This window comes from Eleginops maclovinus, chromosome 15 (genome assembly GCF_036324505.1).
Source record: "Eleginops maclovinus isolate JMC-PN-2008 ecotype Puerto Natales chromosome 15, JC_Emac_rtc_rv5, whole genome shotgun sequence".
Lineage (NCBI taxonomy): Eukaryota > Metazoa > Chordata > Actinopteri > Perciformes > Eleginopidae > Eleginops > Eleginops maclovinus.
This window is the reverse complement of record NC_086363.1, coordinates 3673454-3694901: the sequence shown is the minus strand read 5'-3', so window position 1 is coordinate 3694901 and position 21448 is coordinate 3673454. Positions and strand designations below refer to the sequence as shown.

The 21448-nt window shown below is 39.5% G+C and overlaps 1 protein-coding gene across 1 annotated transcript in view; it reads right to left on the bottom strand.

The window, feature by feature from the left end:
* Positions 1–680: 680 nt before the first annotated feature.
* The window catches only part of scara5 (scavenger receptor class A, member 5 (putative)), a 65165-nt gene continuing 44397 nt past the window's right edge, over positions 681–21448 (bottom strand). The window contains exons 10-12 of the mRNA XM_063902331.1: positions 18514–18579; positions 10668–10856; positions 681–6140 (exon numbers count right to left, since the gene is read on the bottom strand). Of these exons, the coding sequence (XP_063758401.1) occupies positions 6007–6140; positions 10668–10856; positions 18514–18579 (389 nt within the window). The 3' untranslated portion in view covers positions 681–6006. The remainder of the gene's footprint in view (positions 6141–10667; positions 10857–18513; positions 18580–21448) is intronic.

Below are 21448 nucleotides of genomic sequence, written 5' to 3'. Positions count from 1 at the left end.
TTAATATTAATGCTGTCTTAGTGCATATGTTGCATTTAACTGGTGGAGATGCTTCAGATTTAGCTACTTTTAACTGCTTTTTGAGTGGTTTAATCCACAGCAATGTCTCATATTCTATAAAAGCATTATTTGTTTGTCAGTTAGTGTACTTTGAGAACCATGTTGCTCTAAATAGCCAACCTTTAATTTAAAAATCAACCCTTTTTTCATCTTAGTGACACTGTTATGCAAAGTCACCATATTTGGAGACCCCCTACACATCACATTTGTATTATATAGATAGAATCAGAGGATGAAACCCTCTTTATTTGTCACATACATGCACACAGCAGAGCACACACAGTGAAATTGGTCCTCTGCATTTAACCCATCGCTATTGCGCAGCGCCCGGGGAGGGGGGGATTGGAGGTGTCGGGATCTTTGCTCAAGGGCACCACAGCAGGGCCTAGGAGGTGAACTGGGACCTCTCCAAGTAGCATATTTCAAGTCTGTTCGGGGACTTGAACCGGCGACCCTACGATTCCCAGTCCAAGCCCCTACTTACTGAGCCACTGCTGTACATACAACCACATATACAACCATTGCTCACACAAGTCAACACTCCTGTTAAGGTCTTAAAAACGCCTGTTTCCAATTCTCCTCTCTCAATGTTCAGGAGCAGGGATAACACAGTTCACCTGTTTAAACAAATCTACGTTTTATTATTTCAGCAGTGCATATACAGCATTTAGTGGTACAAATCAACAGAACATAACGTATATTTTCTTAAGTAAATGTGAAGCACTTTAGTGAGTATTTTCTTGACATAATCATGTTTGATTAAGGCATTTATTTCTGCAACTCCACAGCCCTTATGACCAGCACAATGTAATAAAAAACAGATACATGTACACACGTATGTGCTCAGAGACATCACTCCAGAGTATAGCATAGTAAGCTCTTTGAAAAACCAAGTATACATTTTAGGAAATTACACATTTAGATGGTTAAGTGCACTTTGCAATGTGTTCTCACTTTGGAAAGGTAAGGCATTTGGCTCTTTTCAAAATCCAAATATTTGAGTTGTTTGACCCCATGAGGCCGGAGCATTGATCCGAGGTCAGAGGCACCTCTAGCCAATCAGGGAATCACATCACAACAGTTTGTCCTGCTGATATCTGATAGGCTGCAACTTCACCGGGAAGGAACAACATGTCGTCAAAGTACATTACATGTGAGACGAGGCTCAGCCGGTGGAAGCACGCTGTTTAAATTTTGTTTTAAAATGTGATTGGTCCGGACTCATTTTACATATTGCTGTCTGCTGAAACCATTTCAACCAGAAAATGTTCTCTGTTTTTTTCGGGGGGAAAGAGTTTGAAGCAGGGGGGCAGATCATTTCATGTGAACATTACAAACATATTTATAGGTAATGCTAAAGAAGGAAAACTGACATACCATCCGTTTCAGTAAGGAAAAATGGGTAAAAAACAACCTAGTTTTAACTTTTTAAACAAAAAATATAAGCAAGAGTGCAACTAATCATACGTGATTATTCCTAAAATACAATATATGTTATTTCCACTCAAAGCATGTTGGCCTTCATTTACTGTACATGTGTCCTTTTGGAGTCACTTGATATGAACATGAGTCCAAAAGGACCCCTGCTTACCAAACCATATTCAAAATGTAATATCACTTCTATTTTCAGCGCCGTTTCAGCTCTAAACATTGAGAGTACAGAACCAAAGTGTGTAGGACTCACATTGAAGCGGGTGTGATTCAAATGTGGGAGCGAAAATTGAGTCACGGGTGAGAAGAAAGAGAAGATTCGGTTTGCTTTTGGTGCTGCAAACAAGCCAACAATTTCATGTGGGCATAAGCTGCTGTGGTTAGCCTTGTTGGTCGTCAAGACCATACATGTTGTGGTCATAGATCAGAGAAGCCACTGACAGTAATACATTTATACACTGTATTTTTCCCAGTTAAGTTTGAAAGCTATCAACGTTATCCTGTAAATACTTGATGGAAGTCCAACCTGCTGGCTAGCATACGATGATAAGGAGACCAAACACTTGCAATTCTTCTAGTAAACATCACACAGCTTTTAAAAAAGTCTGAATATTCTCCTTATAAACATTGGTCTTCCACTCCTCAGAAGGAAATGGCAAGAAACAAAAGTTGGGAGCACGGCCACGTCTTCATAGCTGCACTAATACTTCCTGCTTTTGTCAAAACACTTCATTTTTCAGAGTTATTCATCTTTAAAGGCCTGCTGAGATCAATATTGTGGAATAAAACACCCTCAAACCTGCATAAACACACAATTCTGCATAGGAATTTCAATCCATAATATTTAGTTTGCTCCTCTGGTTAGAAGTGGAGATGACAAATAAGCGAGTGAGTGAAAATATACTGCAGGATCTTTTGGTGTTAGCTTTGGCTGTTGTTTCAGAAAGGCAGAGATTTAGAGCATTGACTCCTCCGCTGGCAAAGTGCCGAGTGTGACGCCTCGACAAGATGAATGAGGGTCATCAGGACATGACATTAAGACCTGGCTGCCACTCAGACTACTGCCAGCTACAGAATACAGAGCAGATATTGTACGAGAGAGTGTGTGTGTTTTAGAATATGACACTTAATCATGCAAACATTAGCTGGAAAGAATAAGACTCTATAGACTTGTACATTTCGTATTTGTTCCATTCACGTATTTTTTACCTAAAACCACCTCATGGAGTAACCAGCTGCTAATACTGTAAATCAAATGTATAATGACTGTTGTAGTATTGTATGTTCCATGATGGGTCCCTTTGACTTGTGTCATGGTAGCACACTTTGTACTTTGGCGGCCGTATTGTGAAGTAAAAGATGTCATGTTTTTACATTTTCTGTTTTAATTTGAACTTTAAAAAGACTTTGTAGCCCAGAAATTCAAATTAACTGTGACTGCTGCTGCTTTTCACATGCCATATTATGTTTAGCCGCTTCCTGTGTAGAGAAAAGTACTCCCACTGCCTTGTATCTGACAATACTTTGGAGAAATATTAATGAATCTGTAGCCCTTCAGATAGGACTGATAATCTGCACCTTTTAAGTGCATCTTTTAGATCCATGCAGATGTATTCTTACATTTACTGAACTGGTCTCCATTATAAGACACTCAGACATGCATGCATTGAGCATCTGTATGTGTTTTAGGCTTTAATATAATAGATAAATCCGGCAGCTATTTTCGCAATTTATATATTCATTCAATTTATTAATTAGGGGAAAAAAGAAAAATTCCCATCATCCGTCTGTCTCGTGTCGTTGGATCAAGAGTCCAATATTTTTAAATACTTGAGATGTTATAAACAAGTCAAAAGCAGCAAATGCTCACACCTGAGAAGCTTAGGAGAGGATATTGTTTGAAAGATTACTTAAATCGGACGCAACTGATTTTCTAATTGATGAATCAGCTGATCGTTTCAGCTTTGTATTCAAATCATAGCAATAATAATACAACAAGGTACAACTAGGATACATTAGGGCAGCCAATACTGTGGTGTCTGTGTCATTTAGTCCTTATACTCATAGACAGAAACATAAAGGTTATTATTGCTCGCATAAAACAGTTTCCAAACCTTGTGAACAAAGTGAAACTACTCTAAAGGATGAGCAAATTAAACTAACATTGACAACAAGCTGTTGGCAAAATACTAAATGTATGATTATGTTTCTGGTAAAAAAAACACACGTACCTGCTGTTAATGCAAAAGGAAAACATGATCACACCTTTTTGTGAGCTGATTTTGGTTGGTTCAAGCTATTGTGTGCTCTGCATTAAACTCTGAAATCCCGTAATTCCCCTTTGAGTTGCTAAAGCGTCTTCTGAGACACATCACATATTAAGTCTGGTTTCTCACCTCATTTTCCCTTTTCCCCAGACTCCCTTTCCCTCTTTTCCCTCTTCAATTCGTCTTTCTTTTGCGGTATAGTCATGCTGAAGAACAGAAACCCCCGACAAACACCGAGGCACTTGAGCATGAGGTAGAGAAAGTATGATATCTGGCTTCAGTCGCCTCAAAAAGTCACATTTTTCCCTCCCTCATATGGACACAACCTCTTAAATTGACATCATGTGCACGGATTCAATTTCATAAAAAGAAAGTGGGCCAGACAACTCTTGATTTGTTTAAACTATAGGAGAGCTTACACAGACAGACTTCTCTACAAACTATAGGAGCGGAGGGAATTCAACTACAGCCCTGTGAGGTTTGCCAAATTTCAAGGTGCACTAAAAAATGTTTCCCCTCTTCAAATATAAAACATGACTGGGTGAAGAGACAAGTTCCTGCAACGACGCTTTTTGGATTGAAGAGCAGCATTAAGGAGTAATCCCTACAGAGAGACATAAAAGCTTGTCTGTTACGGCTGGTTAGTGTGTGTGTGTGTGTGTGTGTGTGTGCACATATACATATGCATTAATGCTGATACAACCCATCTTTTGGCAGTGAACGCTGAAAGCTGTAAATCGCACGAGGCAGTCGCCCATGCACCCATCTGTTTAAAATCAGCTGTTCTTTCTTTTTCACAATCGCTTCATCTGTCAAATGCTGTGACCTCTAACACTTTCCAAAATCTTTGTTACTTGTATATTCTTTTCATGTTCACAAAAATAAAACAATTGCACAAACACTGCTTTTGTGAGGTTAAAACTGCGCTTAAAAGCTGCGACAATAGTTTTGCCCTGTCCTGAAATATATTCTATAAAGTTGTTCCAGCAAACATTCGCCAATTTCAACATCCAGAAAACACTGATTGTTAAATCCAATTGTAAATTCGCCTTTTAGATCTATTTTGATCTACACCAGCTATCAGAAAAAGATCCAAATTTGGTCTTGAGCTTCTAAAAGTTCCACTCAGTTTACTAGCTATTCTCTAACTTTAAAGGGGCCTTTCCATTTGTGCTGGAAAAGAAAACAGTGGGTTTATAAGAGCCTTCATGACAAAAAAAGAAAGTCCTGTTCCAGACGGAGATAAGGCTGGTGAGAGCAGAACACCAAAACAATAGCAGATCTATAGATTTACTGTAGGTAATACTTGTGTGTTTAAAATGTAAAAATATAGGTTAGAAAAGAGGTGCGCTATGGAGTAATGTTTTTACAAGTGGCCTCCAATTTGAGTCCCAGTCCTGGCGCCTGTCCTCTTACTCATGTCATCATTTAGCGGCAGTTTTTGCGCAAAGAAATATAGCAATTTGCCAACAAAGCCAAGGAAGAACAAGCCCGCTCCATAGCAAACCTGGATGTTCACAAAGCATGATTAAAAAGGTTCAGCCTGCTTTGCAAAGGTTTTACGAAGAGGGTACACACAACGCATTTTGTGATTAACGCTCAATGAGAGTGGCGGCTATTAAGCTTGGACCTGCAAACCATCACAAGGTTGCTTCCTAGGAAATGTTACATAATGAGTTATAAGGCAACGCTGTGTATGTTTATAGCCATTCCTGTATAATACTGAGAAGAGCAGCTGCCTGTAAATGGAAAATCAGTTTGTGAATGACTCTCTCCTGTCAGTTTCTTTATGTGCCATTTTACCTCCTCGGAAAACTTGGAGACGAATGAGAACTCGGGGACGATGAAGTTGTTGTATTAGCTTCTTATCCACACTTCAGTAAACCTGACCCCTGCGAGCCTCTGGACGATGTGAAAGCTGACCTTTGGCCTTCATTGAAGACAGATGAACTCTGCGATAAGTCTGATGAAGAGTCCTGTCATGCGATCGTCTCCAGCTCATACGGTCGCTCAAAGTTTGAAAAGTTTAGCATTTTCTTTAGCCCTTATGATTCAGTCTTGTAGCTAAAACAATCAAGCTTTAGTTCATGCACAACACGGAGGTGTGTCACTGTCTTTTACATGTAAAACACTCTGCAAATGTGACGTTCCTGGTAATAGTTGGATGTTGTGCATCTTGGAGCTCCTTCAAAGTTTAAGGCACTGTTTGGGGTGTCGCTCGGCCTCTGCAGCAGTGATCATAAAGGCTTTAGACGGTGCACGTCACTCCAGCATCCTCCACGTGGCCGCAGTTGGTTTTTCCCCAGCCGGAAAACTTACACTGGTGGATGGTGTCTTCGGTTCCTGCACATGCCACGTCATCCATCCAGATCAGACCGGTACCTGCAGAGAAAGGAAGAAATCATTTATAATACAATGTGGTCCAAGTTTGATGCTTTTCTCTGATGCATCACTTTGCCTTTATGTTCATGTCCACAGTCAAAATGATGCAACTGCAGCCAGAGAGAGAGAGAGCACGTTGGCTGCAGGAGCGTCCCTTTTATCATCGACTGACGGATGAGAGCGCATAAACAAACACACTCTGAACCCACAAGATGATCCTGACATTGTATTTCTTATAATTAGTACTGAAAGCAGAATATCCCTCAAATTATTACCAAGGTAAAGCCATGAAATCATGTGAATACAAGACTATGTCTAGCGCACATCTGTATCTATTAGCATCTGGAGTTTGTCTTCATTTCTCAAATTTTAAGTCATAGTTTTAGTTACTAAGGTTTGTCGAACTTTTCGGTTGTTCTTGCCAAAAAAGCCATAAATAGGCAGTTGCAAAAGCAGGATACAGAGACATAAGTCCTCGTATATTAGTGTGTGAATACAATTCTTGAGAAAGCAAGTTCTCCTCACAGAGATGTTGATCACATAATATTGCATCTGCTAACAAATACACAGCTGCTGGTTAGCAGAGCTTTTGGCGGCAGTGTTTGTTGTGCTATAAAACTCGAGTTCCTGTTTGTAAAACTAGGAATCACTGGAGGTTTTGAGAAAGTCCCTTCAGTTTTGCAACAGTTTGTATAAGATGGTAGTCAGCTGTGCGGGAATTACAGCATTTGGTTGCACTCACACGCTGATGATGCAGTCTAAGCATACATGACTAAGAGGGTTTGTGCGCTGAAGGTGAGAGGAGAGGCTGACTCATCAGTACGGCCCTGGAGGCAACATCTGGAGTGGTGTTAATGTCATCTCTGCTGCCTCTTAAATCATAACAGTTTATCACTAAAGAACAAGGAGCTGTCAGGGAGTAACACACTGTTCCACTCAGCAAAAAATAAGAAAGAAAATAGGAACAAACAACATAACAACCCTCGTGTTGGTGAAGTCATGGATGAGGGAAATAAAAAGAACAAAATCAAAAGCAGACGAGCTTTAGGCCAGCTGGCTGATGATGCCAAACCTAAATAATTTCATATAACTCTTAATCTTATTTCCTATAAAACTGGCGAAAAGTTCAAGGCACTGCCAAAATCAAAACAACTGAACAGTGAATTATCGCCTCATGAGAACCATCTGAACAATCATGCTGTTGGTGATTTGTAGAACAGGCAGTTTCAGTCCATTTATTTTATTATTCCGGGTCCATCGCCTTCATTTATATCTGACTTTAACACCTAGCGAGGAATAACAATATATATATCAATATATCAAGAGGTTGTAAAGTTGATTTCTGATTGCAAAAGAAATCCAAGATAGACGTTAGTGTTTCTCATGTTTGTAGTCAGAACAAGCTGCAGGTCACAGGTGATGGAGGCAAGATTTGACAAATGTTTTTATGTTGTACATCTAAAAACGATACAAGGGAGATACCCTGTACAGTATACATTAGCTTAGGATAAATATAGTAATCGTGCGGAAGAGGATTAGAGCCACATGTGATTCTGTTTTGGGAGATCTGACCAAAAGGGAATTCTGCGAAAAGAAGTCGAAATCCAACCGGTTCCAGCTTTTTTCTCTGAATTCAGCTCTTCTTTTCAGAACTCTTACTTTAATATCAGAATTGTAACTTAAACTAAATGTACTTCTTGTCAGATGTTCAAATGATCCCATGTGGTCCTAATCCTCTTCCGTATAATCGTTATGAGCCTCATAACACTCTGAGTTAAGGTACCACGTAATGAAATTGCTTCCTTTAAGTTGTGGCGATTCAGGCTTCGATGCTCAAACACTGACGCTCTGTTGCCACAGGTATAACTAAATCTCAGCGCAGAGTTCATTAGAAATGTTTTTGGATTTGAATGATTTATGAAAGATGTTTTCCTCAAAACTATGACTAAGATTTGGAAACTGGTTTGTGTTTCGGTCCTGGCCCTGTCCCCGTCCCCGTGTCAACTTCGCTTGTATATTTAACCACATCAGAGATGAATTAGAGGAGCTAGAATTTCAAATATATGAAGTTTTAAAGAATTCAAATCATCAGTGGACACATAAACTCTCCACTGAAACCGATACCAATAAAATGCAAGATGACTTAGATCAACTTTATATACATACGGCCAAAAACCCATGACAAAAATGTACTTCAAATGCTTTACAATCAGTGCAACACATGGCCTAGTGTATCGTTAGACCCTCGATTTGGATAATAAAAAGGGAAATGAACTTTTGTTGGGATCAAAAGGAAGAAACATCTTCCTTTTTCCATGACAAGGTGATGTATATTATATCTACAAACAATTCAATTCTGATAAAAATGTTGTGTTTGAAGAGTCTTATCTGCATAAAATCAGTCCATCTGCCTCCAACATTCCTGGTTTGCTCCACAACGTAAAACAACAAAAGAGAAACTGCAGATTCAAACATCTTCAAAGCAGCATGAAACAGCAGGCGCACGTGTCTCGGTGCAGGCGTGCATACAGGATGGAGACGAGGTATGCAGCGGGGATTACACGAGCCCCAGCTGTTCTGCTGCTGTGCCTTCTTAGGGTTTGCTTTAATGGACACGGACCTTTAAACAGTTTACTCTGTGGATCTCGACACACGCTTTACTGCTCTGTTTGCGGGCCGGCGGGGTTAGACCGAACTTATGAGACTTCTCACAATTAAGTGTTGGATCACCAAAAACACTGTGTGGGATTTAAAGGGAACACCCAGGGGATGGTTTAGAAAAAGACTCACTTACTTTCACAGTGATTTAAAAAGATTAACGAGTTGTTTGAAAAGAGTGAGGTGAGATAAAAAACAACTTTACTATCTGCAGAAATCAGTCAGTCCTGGATCGTGTTAAAGATTCTAACATCTGTGACAAATTCTCCTTAGGGTTGACGTCTCCTCGCTGATTATACGGTCAGACAAACTCCATTCCCACTCATGCGAGATAGAAATCATTGTTTACCAACGCAGAGAAAGCTGATATGCTTCATACATGTTGACATTCTTTGAATTATTTTCCCATCTTTTACTGTAATTGTATTATTTTGGCTGAGGTTCCTTCCCTTTTCCCCCATAAAAACTCTCCTGGGGAGGTTTTGTTCTAATAGGATTACGGGGTCTACAGAGAGAGAGATTGAAAAGCCCCTTAAGGCAAAGTTGTGTTTTGTGATAAAATGTCTCAGAACAAGGAGACATTCTTTGAATAAGAGAAGATTCATAGTGACATCACCCTGTAACACTCGCACTTCTATTGGCTAGTGCCCCAACACATTGTAAGTGATGGGCTAAGGGGGCGGGACATTTCTAAGCGGTTGACCGATCGCAACAGAGCCGGCCAGCTAACCAAACAGAGCAGACTGGGCTCTGGTTTCAGACAGAAGGTGAAAAGAGGAGCTGCAGCACAGACAGTATGAGAAAAATAAAGAGCTTTCTGAACATTAAAGCATGGAGACAGGACCCAGAAAAGGCACAAAAACAAATATGAATCTGGAAATGTGCAAAATAGGGTCCCTTTAAAAAGAGTTAAGGTTGGTGACTCATCTGAAAAGATATATTTGAATTCCAGATCGTCTTAAATTGAATCCAGCGGTGATGTTAATCACTGCTGTTGTCCGGTGGTCGTCCCCTGAAACAAAGGTCTGTTTCCATCCAATTTTCCAGACTTGTCGGGAACAACTCTGGCTGGATGGAGACTCCGAATGGAGTATGGCTGACTTGGTGAATGAAATAAAATGAATGGAGAGAAAGAGAGCGATGTATCTGACCTCTGAGACTCTTTCTAAAAGACATCTGGCTCACATGACTTTCCCCATAAAAGCTCAAAATGAATCCCCGCAGCATCTTAGGGTATTGTTCGGGTGAGACGACTCAAAAGCAAAAAACAGCCGGGTTAGTAAAACAAAAAAAATCCATCAGTAAACTTTAACTATCAAAAGTGGGCGGCTAACATTTTTACTGAGTTCCTGTCATGATAGAGATGTCCTTTATTCCACAAACTGAACTCTGACTCATAAACAGTGAGCATTAATGGAGAGCCTTCATATCTATCATGGAAATACCTTCTTTTCATCCATGTGTTACTATGGGTAATACTGGGATGGTTTTAGTTTAATAAAGCTCAAAGTTTTTGCACTTTGTAGCTGTATAAATAACATTTCTTATTGCATATTTAAAATAGAAGTGCATGCAAGGATCATTGCAAGTATGTAATACACATTTGGCTTAATGCAGTTTAAGTGACTTTTCTATATACTGAAGGTTTGTGGATTTATTATCTTTATTTATGACATATTTTCTTGAAAACGTGCCAACAATATAGCTTTTTATGTCCTTTTTTCATTTATGAAGTGGTTATTTTGACCTAAGTGATATTTATAAGTTAGAATGTTAAACGTATTCACCTGTAGGGTCTCATTTGAAGTCTTCTGAGCACATTATCACACATTCAAATGGCTGCATATGTGTGTGTGAACCCTCTCTTACCCTGTCCGAAGCGTCCCGTCTTGTGGACCTCCTCGGCTCCTCTGTACCCCAGCATCCTGCACACCACGTCTCCGTCCTTCTTGTCCCAGACGTCGTCACAGATCGTCCCCCAGCGGCGCTCGTGGAAGACCTCCACGCGACCTTCATGAAGACCTGACCCGTTCACCAGGCGCACCAGCGTCTCCTCCACTGCAACACACACCATCTTACGTTACCATAATGATCAAGTGTGTGCGTGTGTGTGCGTGTGTGTGTGTGTGTGTGTGTGTGTGTGTGTGTGTTAATGGAGAGGCATTTATGCACATTTGTTTCTTCTATTTATTGCATTGGTAGACTGTTTTTTAGGAATTTATTGGGGTCTACGAGCAATAAAATGTTTGAAACTAACAGCATCACGTCCCTTAGTTTGCAGAAAAACCAAGTCTTTGTCATTTATTCCAACACGACTGCAGTGAAAGAACACACGACTCTCTTTTATCCGTGGCTCGTTGGCATGACTCAAATCTCACACTGAGCAGATTAGTTTCATTGTGAGTGTTTATGAGTTTAATGAAGCCCGTAAATCAAACCAATTTGAAAACAAAAGAAGATGAATAGGGTTTTTTTTAAACTTGATTCAAGATAAAAAAAATTATACAAACCACAGAAAAAGGCTTCGAGTCAAAAAGCAAAACAAATAACATTATTTTTGAGAGAGGGAACCTCTTTAGTGAACAGAATGTGGAGTTGAGGTTTTGTCCAAAAGTCATTTTTCAGCCTTTGCTAAACATAATGACCGATAGTCTGGCAATAATCTCGTGGATCTGAAACTCAGCGGTCGAAGGATTTTGAAATTCATAACTTCCTTCTTTAAATCTTCATGCATCTGTTAGCATTTACCCAGACACCTTACTGGACAAAACCCAATCAAGTCCCTGACATGAAACACACCTCGTTTTCTTTTTACACTTTTCATTCGTTTCAACATTCGAGACATAACTATTCTTTCATGATGGATGGATTTATTTTCATAACCCTTTTCCCTGTTCACCATCTTTAGAATCAGAATATCTTTATTGTCATCATGCTCAGGCACACTCATAAAGCACTGCAATTAGAAGGCACTGTAACAGAATTAAATTTCATTTTTACACATTTTAAAGACTTTAAAATTGGAATATATAAGTTACAACATTTAAAGGTGTCATAAATAGATGCTATAAATGTCCATAAATACTAAAATGATCATAAATATTTGGGGTTGTAGACTTTTTCTTTAAAATTCAATATTTATACTTTTGAGAATCCACTTTATACACACTATACAACATACGTAACTATTGTGTACACTCAAAATCTAATAAATAATACACAAATAGGCCAGAATAAAGTGAAGATACAAGGAAATAAGTGAATCATTGAATAGAAAAGTGTAACCGTAAAGAGGAAGGTGGTGAAACGTGATTTGTTGTGTCCGCCATTATAGACTCTGATTTCTCTCTGGAGTATGGAGAACTGTCATTTACAACAAAGTGGAATTCAAATTGTTTTGTTAGACATGGTTTGATAGCGCCTGATTTTTAACATGAATTGGGTTAGAAAATGTAACAACTACAAAAACACAACAAGTGTTTAGGTTGAGCATGTGTGCTGGATTCAGGAACTTGTATACTAGAACGTGCCTACATTAGAGCCACTATAAAGTGTGCATGTGTGTGTGTGTGTGTGTGTGTGTGTGTGTGTGTGTGTGTGTGTGTGTGTGTGTGTTTGTGCTTATATTAGCAGAGACTTCATGGATCCACATTACATCTCGTACCCCTGAAACTATGCAGCAGCTGCTCGTATAAATTACTTGATTTATCACCTTTCAGAGTGCATAAAGAAAAACAGAAAGAGAGGTAAACACACACACACACACACACACACACACACACACACACTCCGACACGCACGCACACACGCACGCAGCTCGCGGACTAATGACGAAGTGCAGCAGAGTGAAGCCAGACACATTATCTAGACAGGATATTGGTCTCATCAGACCATCATACATTTTAAGTGTGTCCTATGTTACTCTCATTAGACAGTCAAGCACTTTGCACTCACTGGCCCATCATAATTTAATACCTACAATAACATTATGCAGTACTATCATATCTGCTGCACATAATTGTATCGTATTCCTGCAGAAGAGCAGAAAACCCAAACCAGACTTCATAACCTCCTGCTGCCGCACTGAAGGTAAGGGAAGAGACAAGTGCTGAAAGTAGCACATAGGTCTTCAGAAAGGAATGAGTAATTGAATACTCAATTACCTTAAACAGATGTTAGAGTATTTGTTTTACAAACACCAACCTTCTTTTCCAAATTCCTATGTAGTTGGGGAAAAACTGGACGACTCTGCTGGCATGAAGATGAAGAGGTGTCAGTCATTAATACTTATTAAAACCATTTTATTACGAAACGGGAAACTTTGCTTTTTAAATATCCTTCTTGTGACATCAGGGAGAAATCTGCAGCAGAATTGTTTTTATTATTTATTTTGTATTTTCGTTTCATGGCCGTTCTATGATTGGTGATTCAATAATATGAACACCTTAATGTTGCATATAGAGAAAGTTCAGCTATTGTTTTAGTACATATTAGACTCAGAGTCTTTCACTAACGTTGTTGAATAAATGTAAAAAAATACTGTATTTCTCTCTGAGATTTACTTGAAGCGCAATTTTGAGATAATGGTAATTGACTGTACGTAAGTAAATGTACTTTTCATATTTCCACTGATGTTGCTGTAATTAAAAAAGTTATAAACAACCCTTCATCTTATCACATGTTCGGCCATATGTTTTACATCTTTGTAGTCTTACTTAGCACATGTTTGCAACCCCTAGAGACAAGAATCACCACTTTTTTTTACATCTCTCTCACTCAATTCATCTTTAAAGTGCCTGAGGCTCCCCACTGTACACATGAAACACTCTGGGGAGAAGAGGAAGAGGAGGAGGAGGAGGAGGAGGAGGAGGAGGAGGAGGAGGATGGAGGCAGCACATGTAGTCTTCAGAGATAATGAAAACCATACAAGCAAACTTCACAGGCCTCTCATATCTCTGCAGAGAAGGGCTGGACTGCAACATATTGGAGATGTGCGCAATTATGTCAACCCGGTGGTGGGGGAACGAGATTTATTTAGCCGGAGACTCTGGTTTAGGTCAGGATGATGCATGCATAAGAGAAAGATATGTTGTAGCTGAAATGTTGTAAGATAAAATTCAAGTCTGAGAGGAATGAATCAGACAAATAGCATGTCTGTCGAGCTTACCCTCTGCAGTAGAAACACTCACGCAGTTTTACAAGAGTATATCTTTAGATCTTTTTAGATGTTTTCTACTTGGATTGACATGCAAACTATAGCCTTAGTCTGTAAGCGTAATAGTACATAGCCTATGTAGCCATCAAGACTCAGTTTAATGTAGCTTGATGTTAGGGTGAAGCCCAGTCCGAGGAAGAAATCCTTACAGTATGAGGCAGATCCCGATCACCAGGCAGACACACGCTTTATTTTTCAGTTATGAACCGTACAAGATAAGTATCTCCGTAAAAAATAATAAAACAAAGTATAATCTTGGAGGTAAATGTGCCTCTAAGTTAACTAAACATCTGTTATAAAGGAGCAAAAGCTTAACAGACGTAGCAACGGTAGCTAACGGCAGCACGTTTTTAGTGAAAACATGATCTGGTATTATTCAACTTCTATCAACAGCAACCACAAATACAATTTTGGATCAAAATATGAGAAAATAAATGTTAGCTAAAGTTAAATCTGTGGTAAAAAACAGGAATAAAAGGCATCAATTACTTAGATCCTTGAGTTTACGTACCTGAGTATTATTTGGTACGGTAGACTGTAGTGACCTAGCTTAGTAAGAGGGTCGTCAGATCTAGACCCAATCAGACAATAACATAAAGCTCCTGGTTGTGCTTGTGTGTTTTTTGGGCCTACAGTACATGTGTTATGTAAAGTAAATAACTCCAGATCTAATAATATGTCAAAATCCTGACTTTTCACAGCTTGTGCAAAACAATGCATGAGTGAGAAAAGTTAACAACCAAACCAAACACTTCTTGGAGTAATTATCAAACGCTGAGAGATCCTGATGTCTTATCTGCTCTCATGTTCAGCTTGGAACGCCATAAACTCCCTAATTTGGAACAAACTTGACATTTCATAACAAGCCTTCCTGTGCTTCAGATATAATGACTGTTATCGTCCGGGGGGAACTCGACGTGCGAGCTCCAATGATTGTTGGTGGTCGTCCAAGCTGTTCGAGCCCGGGGACGTGAGGGGGGGTTTGCAGACTGTGGATACCTGAAGGCAGCCAGAACATGGATCGTCCCGTGTTACTAATGTTTATCTGGCAGGAACGGTCTGGACCGGACTGTATGGCTGCGGGACAAAATGTAACCAGCTCCATGTGTTCAGAAACTGTCCTCCTCCAATCGCAGATGCTTTTGTCTTTCACATCGTTTCCTCGTTGCGTCTGTTTTGTGTTTTCCTCTTTCTGTTTGGTGCAATTTGTTTGCTTTTAATTTGAATTTCTTGGACAATGATGACGCACACTCAACTTTGAGCAAACCATGCAAGCTCGTTTTGAAGTCAGTTTGTGCCTCTTTTACATTTTGATGCGATTGTTCGATACTTTTAGAAATGTCCTTAGCTGCGTTTCTGCCGAGCTAAAAGCATTTATAAATGATGAATTAAAAGTGTTGTTATTCTGTTTTCTTTTGAAGTCCTTTAATGTTAAATGACCATGGTTTTATAATCCAATTTACCAGATTTTTGTTTGTATTGTATGTTGCATCGTTAGAGGATTTAAAATTTTAACAATGAAGCTTTTGTAGTATGCCTTATGGGGTTTTCCCTTTCCTGTAGTGTGTTATATGGGTTTTAGTGCATGTAAACAGTCTGCAAAGCCTAAAATCCCAAAGTTCCCTCCCGAGGGAGTTTCTCTCCCGCCTATAATCTTCAATACTGCTAAAGCAAAGTAAATGAAATCCTTAAAAGGGTGAAACTGTGTCTGACTCGGCAGAATGAAGTAAAAAGTGAAAAGGCCGACTCACCTCAATGTTTTTCACTGTTGAGAAATGTGTGTTTGTTTAACTGTGTTTTCATGAAATTAGAAATGAATAAAATGTGATTAAACGGCACTGTGGGAGACATGGGTGGTTCTGTTCCAGCTGAAGAATAATTGAATCCAGCAAATAAAAAACGAACATAAATAATGAAAACAGAACAAGTCTGGAGACTTTCAACACACGTGAGAGCTGAGGACTACAAAGTAAATGTATATTGATTCTGTTACTCAGTATTTATGTTGGGAAGCAGCACGGAGTAGAGCGTTCAGCTGGGCTTTACATGAACATAATAACATAATGTTTTTCATAGGTCAAAGCTGCAAACATTTAAATATTAATGTCCCTGTAGCTGCACAGGTGCTCTGTAAAAACAACCTGTCCAACGTTAGGCCCACAACACTTAAAGTGGGACCCTCAAGAACAAACTGTCAGATAGGAATGACAGAGCGGGTGTGTGTGTGTGTGTGTGTGTGTGTGTGTGTGTGTGTGTGTGGTGTGTGTATCACTTCCAATCTCTCTTGTAATATGTCAACTGTCAAGTGAAAATTACCCAAAATGGCCTAAAAAAATTGCTAAAAATTCGACGTTTAGTTACAAGTTGAGACACAAGGGAATTGTAATTGTCAAATTGCTGGACTTTAGCTTCAGCTAATGTTAGATATATATCACGTCTTCAGCCTTGAAATCTACATGGTCAAAATCAGTGAAGGGGTCCCAACTTTATAAATGGCTAAAGGAGGTTTTTTTGCTTTCAGATAAGGCAGAATATTTAGCTAACTATCTTCAACCCTATGTCAATCCTGTTTAAAAGGGAAGTATATGACTATATAGACATATAATATACTGTTTGCATTTAAAGATGCAGTTTATGGAGACACACTTTAAGGCCATCTTCCAGAAATGCATTCATATATTTTAATAGAAAGTTATCTATCTATAGAGTACACAATATGAACGCGCACCATATAAAATGTACAGAATCAGACCTAAATAGCCTAAACTACAATTAAATATACCATAAACATGGTGTGTGCGAAGAAGTTCCAGCTTTTAAATAACATTTTAAGGCAACGAGGTCCAGTTTGGGTTCATTATGTACAAATTAACGGGTTTTTTAAAGGGTAAATGTGAGTTCTCTGCTGGCCAGAGGTGAGATGTTGTACAGGGTTTAAGCTGTAATTATCTCAGGCAATTTTGGTCACTTAAGAGACTTCATTATCAATCAGAAGAACGTCAATCCAGGTACAGTAGAAGGAAACTATTCCCTCTCCTATCAATTTCATAAATCACTTCAATCTGTGGTCCCATTTGCTCTCGTGTTCTGAAACTGTCAAAGTTTTCAGAAGAGCTTAAGACTCTGATCAGTTACATAACGTCCCGTACGACAGGTTCATCTTGTGCTAACACCCAACATGTGTGCACCAATCCCCCCTTTCTTTTCTTCCCACAACACAAAACCTCCGCGGCCTCCAGGTCACCCGTTCTGGTAAGTGATTATTTAGGAATGAATCGAATGCTTTGAAGCGTAAGACGATCCGAGCCACGCATCAAAAGAGAAATCAGCCACACGACGTTTGTGACGAGACGCTGCTGAGATTTGATATTCCTGACAGCCTGTGGCAGCATGTGGTCCCGATCTTTCTCTAAAACCTCAAAGATCTCTCGCAAACGATGTGAGGAGAGGACCGATCTTTGGCGGGAATGGCGTTAGCAGGGTCGAGGGTTCAAAGTGTATTTGATGTGAACTTTACTCCAACGCTCATCACCAGCAAACTTACGTAACAAAGGAAGAAAAATCTGTGTTTTTTGAGGGTCATTAAGGGTTTTCTTTTTCTACCTGAACCCAGCTTGGTGGTTTCGTACGAGGATTCAATTACCACCACAGGAAATGTGCATATTTATAATGGTTTTCAAGTCCTTTTGATGCCATGTGGTTCTTCATTATGTGTCAGAAACCGTGAGATTATGCGAAAAGAAAAGCAGATACCGATCCTTTAAACTTCCTTTAACTTTGTCAAACATATCAGGTGTTGTAGATGTTTGAGCTAATACTTTATATTGCTCTTTGGATAATACACACTGATGTACGTGCTTTTATTACAGCCCTGTTTCTCTACTATGACCGTGCGCTGTCAACAGGAGATTATTTTTATAATCAACCGTTTATCTGATAATGCTCATGCTTTGTTTGTAATTTTCTGCAACGGGTTATCTCCCAATCCAAAGAAGTACAAAGACACAGTTTGATGGTTTCAAGCACTTAATAAATATTCATGTAATGACCACAGGAGGTTGTTTACAGACTGAAAAGTAGACCAAAAACCTCCAAATTGTTCCCCATAATTCAGAGGAGTTTATCAATGCAGCATGAAATCATAAACTCTTTAAGTCCTGTTCATATTAAACATTTTAATGGGAGAAAACGATGGTGTTATTGGTACAGGAACTTACTTCCAGACTAATTAGTGTTCCATTTTTCATTTTTCCAACTTGCTTTTCCCAATGAAGTCTATAAAACATGTATTTTCAGTGTTGAATCTTTTTGCAGACCAGGTTTAATTTACTGTTTTAAGACAGGATTAACTGACTCAGTTCTGGTTGGTTAATGTGCCGTCATCTTTCGTGCTTGAAGCAGAACATTAATGAAGTCGCTAAAGCAAAAAGAAATAGCAATGCACCACGAAAAAAAAAGCTGTTTCAGAGGCAATAAAAAAAGTTGTATTTAAGCTCTTACCTGTTTTCTCTCCTCGTTCTCCTCGGTCCCCCTTCTCCCCCTTGAACCCTCTTTCTCCTCTGTCACCTGAAGACAAAACAGAAATACACATTTTAAAACATGCAGCTTTAAAAGGAGCAGAAACACTTTGTTTAAGGGCCCGCTTTTTGGGGTTTTCCATTTCCAGTAGTGTGTTATATATGTTTGTGTGCATGTAAGTGGTCTGCAGAGGCTAAAATCCCAAAGACCAATCACAACATGCTCCTCTGAACTCATTAGACTTCTGAGAGCAAATGTCAATGAGTCATGTTTGCAGTTTATTCTTCTTTATTTAGCTTGAATCTAATATTTTATTGGTCTTTGGCATATCCAAGGCCCATATTGGAATACATCTGTGCCTATTATTGTCCATTTTTAAGTGTGTACTGTTGGTTATGTATGAATAAATCAAACTAAATCCATCTTAAAAACACACGTATAACACATTATAGTACTGGAATATACACTCTTCTTGCTTCCTACTCAGAGAAAGCCTTTATAGCACTGCAAGGCTTTACTGCAGGTTTAAGTAATTACTGTAATAATATCCCATTTTTAATGACAGACTATCAATAGCAGACCTTTTCATCAGCTGAACGCCACACTCACAACCAAACGCATGGAGGTAAAAAATCTGAAATAACTCAGAGCAGCAGCAGCAGCAGCTCAAATATGGTAAAGCTTAGATTTCAAGCGCTTTCCTCTACATCACACCCACTTCCTCTTCTTTGTATATTTAGTTTGCAGAAGCCTCTGAAAAAGTCCACCCTGTAATCTTGCCATGTGATACGGGCATAAAATGTGAACAATTAGAGGACACCCACCCTGTGTCCGGAGTTAATATACCTCCAAAAAGTCCTGGTTAAATGTTGTTTTTGTTTGGAGTGAATGAGCTCAGAGGAACAGAGGAAGCAGAAAGAGAGAAGAATAATTTTTAAAAAGTTCATTTTTAAAAAGGTACTAGCAGAGAGGCATTTCTTTTTGGAAGATCTACAGCGCGGATGTTTGTACGTGTGAGTAAAAAATCCCCCTCATTTGTGGTTTCTGTAAAATGTACGACACCACCCTCCACACAGCAGCTTGGCTTCAACAGTTTCTCATTTGTTTTAATTTCAAAACAGGATATTTTCCAAAGTATGGGAATAACAGAAGCAGAAGACTGTTTCAGTGCCATTTATTGCCAATTTCCACCCATGAGGGTTGAAACCACTCGTCTGTTTTTGCCATGAAGCTATAAGAGCATCAGCTTTAAGTCGTCATTCGAACCACCTTTAATTTGACTGGTTTTTCACACTTCAGACCACAGAAGGAGCTGCCAGTCGAGGGTGGCACTCTGTCCCACCGACCGTGTGTTACTGCGTGTTCCTGCTGAATGTTCTCACACCACACCCAGCTGTCAGTGTCACATCCCGACCACATCCTTCACAACTTAATAATACTGCAATAAAAACACATTGGTGAGCTGCTGCTGAGCCACAAGACACAGCAGTGACATTGTATTAAAACTAATGCTACATGCTAACTGTTTGAGCTACCTTAGCATCTGTTAGGATGGTTATTCTGTTCGGACTGACTTATCTTAACAAATATTGGATGCATGGAGAGCTTTCATAGTCAAGTGCTTGTGGCAGTGGTAGAGTAGTTTTCCATCAATTGGAGGGTTGGTTGACCAATCCCAGCCCTTGCAGTCAACACACAGAAGTCTCGATGGTTGTGTGTGAATGTGTATTACTCTAGTGTCTCAACATTGTCAAATAAATGGGCCCAAAAACAGTTTTTCCACAAACAAAGTCATAGTTTCCAGAGAAGACAAAGCCTTCCCTAAATTGTTGGCGCCTTTCCTATTGTGCACGATAGGAAAATTGTCTTCTCTTCCCTATTGTCCCTGAACGTCTCGTATGCATGCTACTGCAGGAATGCTCCGTCTCATTCCTGTGCCTCAGACGCTGTGACCCCGTGGCTGCAAAGATCTTTATTGCACATTTGTATTCCTACTTAAGTTTATACAAATATGCATTTGTTTTATTCTAATGTGGTGCAACTGTCATGAAACCTAATCATTGCGCCTGGGATTAATGAAGCATCTTGATAGATTGATTGATTGACTACAACACATGGCTATGTCCAACTCCAAATATCAGTACAAGGCGATGGTCAGATAGCTCATAATCACTATCAGAGTACTAACTTTGTTCTGAATTCCTCATGTGACTCAAAACAAACAACGCTTGTTGAGAAATTGATGCAACTTGTGTGACGAGCTGCATCAATATCATCAGTGAGTGCCACAAGCTGAACATGTGCTACTTCCTAACTTCTGTCACAGGCAAATTGATGTTATAAACATAAAAACATCCTCTGTGGTGTTTAAAACAAGCATGATGGTTGTTCAAATATAAGTCTTTAATATCCTGAGCTCCACTGCAGGATGTTGGTCAACGTCAATATCCTGAATAACAAATGTTTGCTAGCATGTTAGCCGCAAAATGTTTCTGGGCTGTCAGTCTGAGGGGTTTTTCTTCTACTATGTAGCCAAGAAAAAAAGCAATGCAGTGGTTTCACATCATAAAATGACAGATTATATTTCTTCGTAAAAAGGGCTTGTTCAACTCAGCTGATCTGTGGAGCTTTACAACCAAGAAGAGAAGCACATAAACACCTCATGCACTCCGTCTACCAACTATGGATCCGTCTTTCTATCCACGGAAAGAAACCCATGAAGCTCCTCAGTGCTGTTTTAACAAGCCTTCAGTGTCCACAGCCGAGGCCCCGCTCACAGCAGAGAGAACAAACTCTTCACCCTCCGCTGGTTTGTTAAACCCACAGCAGACTCCAGATGGGCGGAGGCACAGACAGACATTGTTGTAAACTGCCAGAGTGTAGATGGCCAAACAACCGCGGAAAACCTTGTTTTGTT